Source organism: Mus caroli, unplaced genomic scaffold, assembly GCF_978045245.1.
Source record: "Mus caroli unplaced genomic scaffold, Mus_caroli_1 scaffold_3, whole genome shotgun sequence".
NCBI classification, from domain to species: domain Eukaryota; kingdom Metazoa; phylum Chordata; class Mammalia; order Rodentia; family Muridae; genus Mus; species Mus caroli.
In genome coordinates this window covers 146,856,925-146,867,420 of record NW_028227258.1, presented here as the reverse complement: position 1 = coordinate 146,867,420, position 10,496 = coordinate 146,856,925, and the positions used below count along the sequence as shown (strand labels likewise).

At 37.0% G+C, this 10,496-nt stretch overlaps 1 protein-coding gene across 2 annotated transcripts; it reads right to left on the bottom strand.

Moving 5' to 3' along the window:
* Positions 1–1,462: 1,462 nt before the first annotated feature.
* Positions 1,463–9,924, bottom strand: Ca1 (carbonic anhydrase 1). 2 transcript variants are annotated; one of them, XM_085835359.1, is made up of 7 exons: positions 9,888–9,924; positions 9,270–9,467; positions 7,758–7,876; positions 6,144–6,239; positions 5,307–5,369; positions 2,456–2,611; positions 1,463–1,686 (listed from the first exon to the last, which is right to left on the bottom strand). In XM_085835359.1, exons 1-7 carry the CDS (start codon positions 9,922–9,924, stop codon positions 1,570–1,572), a joined length of 786 nt encoding a protein of 261 aa, XP_085691485.1. In that variant the 3' UTR covers positions 1,463–1,569. The 2 variants fall into 2 exon arrangements, with proteins under 2 accessions (XP_085691485.1, XP_085691486.1); XM_085835360.1 differs by lacking the exon at positions 9,270–9,467.
* Positions 9,925–10,496: the final 572 nt, after the last annotated feature.

The window sequence follows — 10,496 nt, the reverse complement described above, 5'->3', positions numbered from 1 at the left end:
GTCCCAGAAGATGTGTATCCTCTGCAGTCTGCATGCTCACATGTATGGACTGGTCTCAGGGACCCGGGACACAAGAAGGCTCCCTTCCTGCTCTGGCATTCAGAGCCCTCCCAGGCAGCCACCTCTCCTCTGGCTGGGAAGCTGCCTAGATGTCTGGAGCTCAGAATGGGGTCTGTCCCAGAAGCTGTGTTGCTTCTGCCTGTCTCAGAATCTGTGTTGCTTTTGCAGTCTGCTACCTCACCCTCTGCAGTCAAATGTTCACCTGCGCAGAGTGGTCTCAGAGGGACCCAGAACACCTGTTCTGGTGGTCAGAGCCCTCCCAGGTGGCCACCTCTCCTCTGGTGGGGAAGTTCCCTGGATGATGAAATTGGCATTATTATGACTGTGAAGTACTTGTCACATAAGCATGAGGACTTAAATTCAGATATTCAGTACCCACATGAGAACTGGATATGGCAGCCTTTTTCCAGCTAACACCTAGCATTGGCGGAGATAGAGACAGGAGGACCCTGTTCAGACAATTTAGTGAACTGATTGAGCCCCAGGTTCAGCAAATACCTGTCTCAATAAAATACAGAAGAAACGAGGAATGGAGTTGATATTAACCTATGACCTGCAAATGCACCTGAACACACACACACACACACACACACACACACACACACACACACAGACACCATACATATACAAGCAATCTGCTGCAGCCAGAAAGTCCCCAAGATATTCCTGTCAACACCCCTCAGCACTGGCTTACAGTCATGCCACCATGGCTATATTTTTCTTGTTGGGTTTTGGGGTTGATCACAGGTCTTTGTTCTTGAGTGGCAAGCACTTTACTGACTGATCTGTCTTCCCAGCCTCTATCTGTTTTAAAATAGAGACAAGCCTTACAAGCCTGTCAGTTATAATGGTGGCAGAAAAATGTTGACATTGTTAATGTTTGTGGGGAAAGTAGAAATAATGTCCAGAAGCACCATCTTGCTATATGAAAAGGCACCATTCATTCATTCATTCATTCATTTAATTTTGTAAGCAGAGAACACACAGATGAAGGCACTGTGGTTCTAGCACATAAGCACTAAATCCAGAGGCCATCTTAACTCAAATAGATGTGTGAGTGTTTCATTCTTGACTGCTCTTAGCTTACAAGTTATACAACTGAAACAAAAGACCCAAAGTCACTTAAGAATCATGACTATAAATGGAGGAGAAACCTAATGGTTTTAAATAAATGCACAAAAGACAAGAGGAGGTAAAGCCATTTTATTGGTTTATTTAAAGTGAAGAGAGCAGAAAGAGAATGAATCACTTAGTTGTAATTATGAAACATTCCACAAAAAAAGGTGTATTTAAGCACAAAGGAATGCATAAAAATTACAGTAGGCAAGCTTATAGATTATTTGCATTAAGTATCAGGAATTAAAATGAATGCATTTTAGTTCTGTGGATTAAATTTGCAGGTATACTGTCTTAGCACTGACATAATTCTGTTTCTTAAACATGATCCCTTTATTGGATGCTGCTGTAGAGGGGCCAGGTCCTAATTGAGGACTCATTCCTTGCTGGGACTCAAAATGAGGCTCTGACTGTTCTGCCCTTCAGGGGTTGGGGTGGGCGGTGGTTGCTCAGAACTGGAACTGCAGGCTCTCCCTCTGCACTTGACAGAAGACCACGGAGCTGGACCAGCTGTAGGGGGTAACACATTAAAAAGTGAAAAAATGTTAAAGTCCCAGAAAACACTTTGTTTCCAATGAAGTTCATGCATTGTTGTTTGGAAAACCATTGAGGTCAGAGGTGGTTTTCTTACTGGGGGTTCAGGAGAATGTACTCATTTTCCTGTCTCTGCACCAGGTGTTTTGTATCATGAGGAATACTTGGCTCTGCCAGAACACCAGCTTTCTCTTTGTTATCTGGGGAGTTTGTGCAAGTGGCATGTCAGCTCAGTTCCTTTAATTCCACATAGCATCTCCTCCTTGGGGTGGTTGTAAGATTCAATGTGTTAACCCATGCAAAGGGCCTGGAGTAGTGCTCAGTGTAAAGTGGCTCTGCTTAACACACATCAGTTAACAGCAGGGCCCAATGTTGTGAGAAACAGGAAAGGAGCTGTTCCACCAACCAGAAGCAGCATCTTTAGAAACAGTAACCATGAAGATACTTTGTTAGATATTTAGAAATCTTAGTTGGAGAAACCAAAACTATGTTGCCACTATGAAGGTAGCGCACCCAAGAGATAAGGTGGAAGTTCCAAGTAGTGTTCACTGCTTCCGACATTTCCTGCTACCTAACAAGTTTTGACTTTTCTTTATAAAGATCAGCAAGAACTCAGAATCTCATATGTTTGTTTTATGCCTACAGTAAAAACAGTTATTGCATAGATGTTATTATTACTATTATTAATCATTATTATTTGAACTCAGAGATCCTTCTCAAGAAATAAATCCGATTCGATTGATACCTGCTCTGGGCTTAGACTGATGCTATCCTTGCAGATCACCCAGGTCACACTTTCATGAAGAGGAGGGTGAGTCAGAGAGCCAAAGTAGGTCCAGTAATCCAGAGATGAAGGAAGCAGACTGGATGGGTCAAAATTTGTGAATGGGGCTCGTTTTCCCTGAAAACAAAAGCAGTAGATATCACGGTATAGAATTTATATACCCTCGTGTATGTCATCTAGAGAGTTTAGCTGCATTAAATTGATTCTTCTACTATACTTGTTTCATGACTGGTATGTTTGTAAATATTAACAATACAAATGTCAGAAAAATACTATATGAATGTTTTGGACATCAGTCTTCCTCTTTATTTGGTGGATGGAAAGTAAAAGCTAGAACTTTTCTGTAATTTGTGTTTATCATAAGGACACTTAATTTTCAATAGGAAACATTTTAATTTGTTTAGAAATGCTACTCTGTCTTGTTCTACAGACAAATACATTCACCAACAAGTCTATCAATTATATTTTACTCTTACTTATTCCCATGATTTTTCCTGATTAGTTTGTTAGAATGAAGTTAGATTTGTATGCTAATTTTTTATATGACCAGTTCTTCCCAACCTTTGCACCAATTTCATTTTTTAGTTGATTACTTTGAATTTTTCCAGGTAACACAATTAACATATCATCTGCACATAATGATGATTTTGTTTTTGTTTTTCCAGTACTTAGCTTACTATTTTGTTCTTGTTGAATGCTTAAAATTATAATTATAATGTTAATTGTGACTGTGGTAGAATCTGCACAGTTCTTTTTCTTAATTGCGATAGAAAAACTTCAGTTGGAAAGGCTGACTATATGAATTTTTCCTTTTAATTGAATAACATAACACATCTACTAAAAGATGTTCTAACACTAAGCCATCTACACGCTTCTAGAGGGACCTCTACTTCTTCCAAAATCTGAAAATTCTCAATATTCTGCTCCAAATGGTTTGCTATAATTAATTTTCAGAGTTATTTTAGCCATGTTACTAGAAAAGGCTGTGTTGCAAATTTCGTTTTGCAATCTTCTTCACCCAGTTTATGAGGCAGGTTTCATTAATCTGATGAGGAGTTTTCTGTCTGGCCCCTCACCTGGACAAATGTTTAGTTAATACTGCATGATTACACCTTCCTCTTTTTTTGTAACTTAATAGTTTTTTGCATGTTTATCTGTGGTGTGTGTGTGTGTGTGTGTGTGTGTGTATGTCTATGTACTCAATCATGCATGCATGCAGGCATATGTGCATGTGTGTAAGTATGCATGTAAATACATGTGGTCGGTGGCTGGACTCTTAGATTGTTCTTTGTAGTATTTTATGTGTAGGGTCTCTCACTTGATTCCAGAGTTCTCAGCTAAGACTTGTGTAGCTAGGCAGCCTGGCTCAAGCAATTCTCTCCCTTCCAAGCTCTGGGATTATGGGCTAAACACCATGAACACATAGCATGTTAGTGGTCCCTTGTCCCTGCATGGAAAATGCTTTATCTATGTCCCCAGCTCCACTTGATGGTTTCTCTAAGGTTGAATAAACATTCTTATAAATTGGAAATGGCATAGAATTTTGTTTAGTAGATACATTTTTTACTGTGTTTTCAGTTTATTTGAGTTTTGATTTATTTAGTTTTCTTTTGGGTCATTTTATAATTTTATATATATTTTAATGATTACCATTCATTTTGTCTGACTTTTCAAATTTACTCTTGTAGTATTATAAGTAGTTTTCACTTCGAATATTTTCTTCCACATCTATACAATATTTTCTAAGCTTCTAATATAATTTCACCCTCTTATTAATTAATTAATTAATCAATTATACACCTGTCTGGGCAAACGTATGTGTGCGCATATATGGAGGTCAGAGGGCAATCTATAGGAGTTAGAGTTTTTTTTTGGTTTTTGGTTTTTGGTTTTTGGTTTTTTGGTTTTTTGGTTTTTTTTGTTTTGTTTTGTTTTTTTTGTTTTTTTTTTTTTTTGTTTTTTTTTTTGCTTCTATGTGAGTTCTAATGGCTCAAGCAATCAGCATTACTTGCTGAGCCATCTTGCCAGTCCCACTGATAGCATTTTGTATTTGTGTCACATTTACTTACCAAAGCTGCTTAAATCATTCTTTTTTGCTGCTGTTTATTCCAAAGAGTAAAATTTTCATTCATTGATAAAATAGTATTTTGTATTTAGTTATCACTTGTATATATTTCCTGCATTTCTCCTCATTACTTCCTTCTACTTTAATTATATGTATTTTTGATACTCTGGAGTAGAGTTCAAAAATATTCTATCTCTCACTTTATAATATATAGAGGTATAGATAGATAGAAACACAAAGTTTACTATTTTATCAGCACAGAACAAGTTACTTTACATAAAGATAGAATAGCTTTCCACATTGTGAAAGAAAATGTCAAATCACCTTGACCTTTGGTCTAGGATTCAATGTTAAAAACAGTAACGTGAAGGATGTGCATTTCAGAAAATCCATTCAGGGTTCTGAGTTTAGTTCAGAATCATAATTCTCAAATATGCTCTGCCCATATTTTTGGGTTACTAAAGAAATCAGCTTATTGAACAGAAATCTTTCACTAGAGTGTGATCAGTCTTTAAGAGATCTAGAAATGACTGAGTGTTGTACATGGCTGGAAGGAACAATCATCAGGTTAGCAAGGCAAAGCCAATGGTTGCATCAGGTTCTCCAGTGCAAGCTCCACGGTACCTTTTGATTGGCAGCTTCCACACCTGTCGTGATGCTTCCTGTTCCAAACAGGGAGCTGAATGATTCCTGCATTTATGTGTGTTGTTGTTCTCAGAATTAAATTAGCTTGTTTAGTTTATTTACCTTAGTTTTAACTGAGTTTAGAGCATCAAGTACTTTCTGCAGGCTTGGGTTGGCTGGACCAACCTAGAGAATTAAAGGAAAAAAAAAGAAAGAAAGTATGAGACTGAGATTGTGATTCATAAAATACTCTTTAGTTAAAATATAATTTTTTGGGGCTGGTGAGATGGCTCAGTGGGTAAGAGCACCCGACTGCTCTTCCAAAGGTCCGGAGTTCAAATCCCAGCAACCACATGGTGGCTCACAACCATCCGTAACGAGATCTGACTCCTTCTTCTGGAGTGTCTGAAGACAGCTACAGTGTACTATATAATCAATAAATAAATCTTTAAAAATATATATATATAATTTTTCAATTGACATAAATAAATGAAGAGAGGAAGATGGGATTTTATTTAGCTCCAAAAGAGGAAATTCTTTGAGGTATGTACCTTTATGGGATCTTGTACTCTGTAAATTCCTCATAAATAAAAATCAAACAAACAAACAAACAAAATCTAGTAGACTGAAAACCTGACTAAATTAATGGTGAATGAGATGATGAAAGCTACATCAGACAAACTCTAAATGGTCATCAAAACTATGACACAAAACTACATCTTCACTTTCATTTGTTGTTAGTTATACCTAACTCACTTTTGTCATATTCTAAATAAGTGTTTGATGAAAGTTACCTCCAATTACTGTAATCCCCAAAGTCACTTAGTCACCCAGTCTGATGATGACTTCTATCAGAGCATCTCTTCAATGATAATGTATAAATTTAAATGATAAGTTTCAGGCTATCTACCATTTTAAAAATCAAGTACAGAGTGATATAAGCACCCGTTCGTTACTCACCTTCATCAAAACCCCAAGGATTGCCAGCCCGTCAGCCTTGGAGATGGCTTCAGAAGCACTGGAGTACTTTGCAGAATTCCAGTGAACTAAGTGAAGCTAAAAGAGGCAACATGTAAATAATTTGTTAAGAGTAATGATGCAAAGGGAAAGATGCATGATGAGTTACATATGAATGTGTTATATTTGAAGATATATCTTGGCACAGGTAGATAAAATTCATGTGAGCCCTAATTTGGTGGGTAACTAACTTTAGGATAGCAGGTGAAATCATTTTCTCTTCCATGAGATAGCTTTGTAAGAAGCTCTTTGTTTGGAAGCTTGCTCCTAACAGTGTCTTTCCCAGGATCCTCTCAGTCACATTCTGAAGCCAAAACTCTTGATGGAATTTTAGACTTGAACATCAGGGTGTACCTGAATGTATTCCCGATACTGTCTTGGCATCTCCATGTGAGTGTCTAAGAGAAGTCTGAGGAGTCACATGGCCAAAGAAAGGCTCACCTTCTCATTCTACACCTGTCCTTTTCTCCTCTTAGAAAGATAACCCTACACACCTAAGTGTGTAGTCAAAAAGTGCCACAGGTATTACAAATCTCCTAATTTACACATAAACTTGCCTCCTTTCTTAGCACAGTATACCTTCTCATTTGCTCATACCTCGGATTTTTGTATTAGCTATATGTAATCATAGTTATGTACACATATTAGGCATTCATACAACTAAGTGAATATTTTATCATTTTTATCTCTACTAAAGGTGAAAGTTTTCAACTTGATGTACGTGTGTTCAGTTTTTCAAAAGATATGTACATATACACTTACACATATACAGTTTCCTCCATTGCAATCGTTAAAGCCTAGCTCTGTGATTAAAGTCCAGCACTTTCTCCGATGTTACTCCCGTGTTGCTATGTGCACACATACATGCTACTGGTAAATTTGGGAAGTTAAATAAATAGGAAAGGAACCACAAAGTTACCTACATATGTTACCAAAATGACATATTTCAGAAGGAATAAGTTATGTGATGACAGAGCTTTCCTTGGATCTCCATTAATTTGCAAGTTTATTCATTCATTTAACTGTACTAGTGGATAATGTGTTTCAGAGTTTATAGCAATTTGTATCAATTAAAAATGTCCCATCACATGTTTTTTTATATAACTAGTAAAGATATAACAATGTAGCTTGAACATTTTTCTGAGAGCCTCATGGCAAGGGATGAAGAGATACTGCCTATCAGGCAAGACGACTTTAAAAATGTTTGGTCTGAATGACAGTCCAGTCTTGGTGTCTGTCCAATCATATGATTACTTGAAGCTCAGTGGCATGTCCAGTTCAGTCAGAGTCTTTAAAATGATAGGACAATCCTTGAAGCTGGAAAGATGTCAAAGTGTTTCAGAAACTCTCCTTTACAAGAAAAGGTATTTCTTTCTATAGAAAAGTCTCCATTGCAAATTATGGTGTACTGTGTCTGATTTAATGGATTTAGGCATCCATATAACGCCCAGTGTGCGTGGTCTCTCCTTTGAAGCATTCTGAGAGTAGCTTCTGTGGTTACCAGAGATATTTCTAGGGCACTCTCATAAACTAGCTCTTACTATTATATCACATTACCTCTCCAGAATATCTGGTTCCATCCACGGTGTGCTCAGAGCCATGGTCGTTTGAGTTGCCCCAGTGAAAATGGAACTGAGTGAGCCGATAGCTATCAGCAAGAGGGCCACCTTTCAGAACTGGAAGGAAAGAGAGTTATTGTCAGCCAGGTGAACTCTAGTTCATCTTTAATATAAACCAATGTTACGTTGCCTTGTGCACGATGGAAGTAAACACCAGTGTGTGCCAAAGTTATGTTTTCATTGTGTTTCCCTACTCCATATCCACTATTATATATACAGTGCCTTCCTGATTATGTCATCACTAATACAGCTCATGATATGTATACAAATTCTAGGAAAAAACCCCCAAAGTTACCTACACATGTTACCAAAATGACATATTTCAGAGGGAATAAGTTATGTGATCACAAAGCTTTCCTTGGATCTCCATTAATTTGCAAGTTTATTCATTCATTTAACTGTACTAGTGGATAATGTGTTTCAGAGTTTATAGCAATTTCTATCAATTAAAAATGTCCCATCACATGTTTTTTATATAACTAGTAAAGATATAACAATGTAGCTTGAACATTTTTTTGAGAGCCTCACGGCAAGGGATGAAGAGATACTGCCTATCAGACAAGACGACTTTAAAAATGTTTGGTCTGAATGACAGTCCAGCCTTGGTGTCTGTCCAATCATATGATTACTTGAGCATTCACAACACTAGACCTAACTCAGTGTTATAATGGGCAAACCACTAAGGTACCTAGCAGTTAAAATTAGGACAGTACAGCAAGCATTGCATTTTACATCCTTGGAACTCTTAGAGAATAAACATTTAACACCTTATTCAATAAATACTGATGACCATGTGACGAGGAACAAGCCAGAGTCTAGGGTATGAAGGGAGTTTGTGCATCACCTGTCTCACCATGGAGCTCATCTACTCTCATTCTGTTTAGCATATTTGCCCTTTTGGTTTCGTGCCCATAATGATCCGCTCACTATACACTTTTGAAGTAATGTTACTTATTCAGATAGAGCACAAAGATTCTGGAATGTCCAAAATAGATCGAATGGCTTATTGATAAGGATGGAGAGAAAACAGAGCTAGGAGCTCTGCAAGCCATCTTCCAAGAAGCCACAATGCCTACCAGATATCACAATTTTTAGATAAATGAATACATGTGCAAAATACATGGTATGCTGCGGTGTTTCTGAAGTCCCTCTGGCTCTTTTGTCTACTCTTGGGACTCTTTTCCTCTTATTTGGTTGCCTTGTCCAGCCTTGATCTGAGGGCTTTTTCCCTGTCTTATTGTATCAGGTTTCATTGTTACTTAGACACCTGCTCTTTTCTAAAGGGAATTGGAGAGGGAATGGATTTAGGGGAGACAAAGAACTTGGAGGAGTAGAGGGAGGCAAAACTGGTCAAGTTGTATTATGTAAGAGCAAAATATATTTTCAATAAAAAGTAAATTCACTTAGTAGGTTCCAAGGAACCAAGTATCATAATAGTCTTTGAGCTCACCAGATTGGTTGCTACTGTCATCAAAAATTACATGGAAAGAATGTCCCACGTTAACAATTTCTTTGGCAGTTGCAGGATTATAGGAGATGCTGAGTGGTTTCAGAGAGGAGTCATGTTTGGCTTCACTGGTTTTAATGTCAATAGGAGACTGGTTGTTTCCATTGGCAATGGGATACAGCTTGCTCCATTGGTCAGGACCTACATGAACAAACACATCCATGCAACAACCATTTTACTGCATGCTTTATGTCAAGTATCAGGACTTCAACTAACTGTTTGCTTATTAGATTATGCTTTATTCATGTGTCTTAAATGGCATTCAGTACTTTAAAATGTATCTTTTGTTACTAGGTTAATAAACAGTATATTTGGCCATATCAACAATATAGGCCTAATCATGCTCTTTACACAATCATAGTTAGAAATATTATGTACACACTAAATAAATTTCATGCTCAAAGACCAACTACTAAAAATACATACAAGAACGTTATAATTATTCAAAAATGACTCTTACCATTAACCTGTAAATGTACAGTAATGTTAAATGATTAATACATCCTCCACTAGAAAAAAGAAAAACTACTATTATGAGAGATGTAAAAGAAATACTCTTACCATTTTCACTACCATATCCCCAGTCTGCACTTGCCATAGTCTCCTATTTAGGTTTTGATTCCTGTAAGGAGAAATGATATATGAAATAACCAACTGCACTTATGCCTGCAGCAGAGATCTTAAGTGACACCATGGGCTTTTATAGAAGCTTGTCTTCCTGTAATAGTTCACTGTTTCATCAACTTTGCTCATCAGGAAGTATACACATAAAATAAAATGGTATTGTAAAATGTCTATTGGGGTAGGTCAGCATGAATTGTTTTATGTTATTGTAATATAAACATGAAATATCAAAATCATAGATATTATTAAACTGGTCTTGTACTCCTATGCTTGTGGAAGATATGACTGACTATTGACTAAATCTTATCAAATTTCTCTGAATAAAAGTACTAAGCTGCGTTAGCAACACTAATTTAATATGAAATAAATTGGCATGGTTATGGACAGAACTGAATGACTATCATGAGGTTAATTTAGAATCAGGTAATAGAACTAGTGATTAATTATCCGTAAGACAATGCTATTCATAATGATATATTTTATAGCTGAATTCCAAAGATCTTGCCAGTGTGAAGTTTTATTCCAATGTAAACTCTTAGGACAATA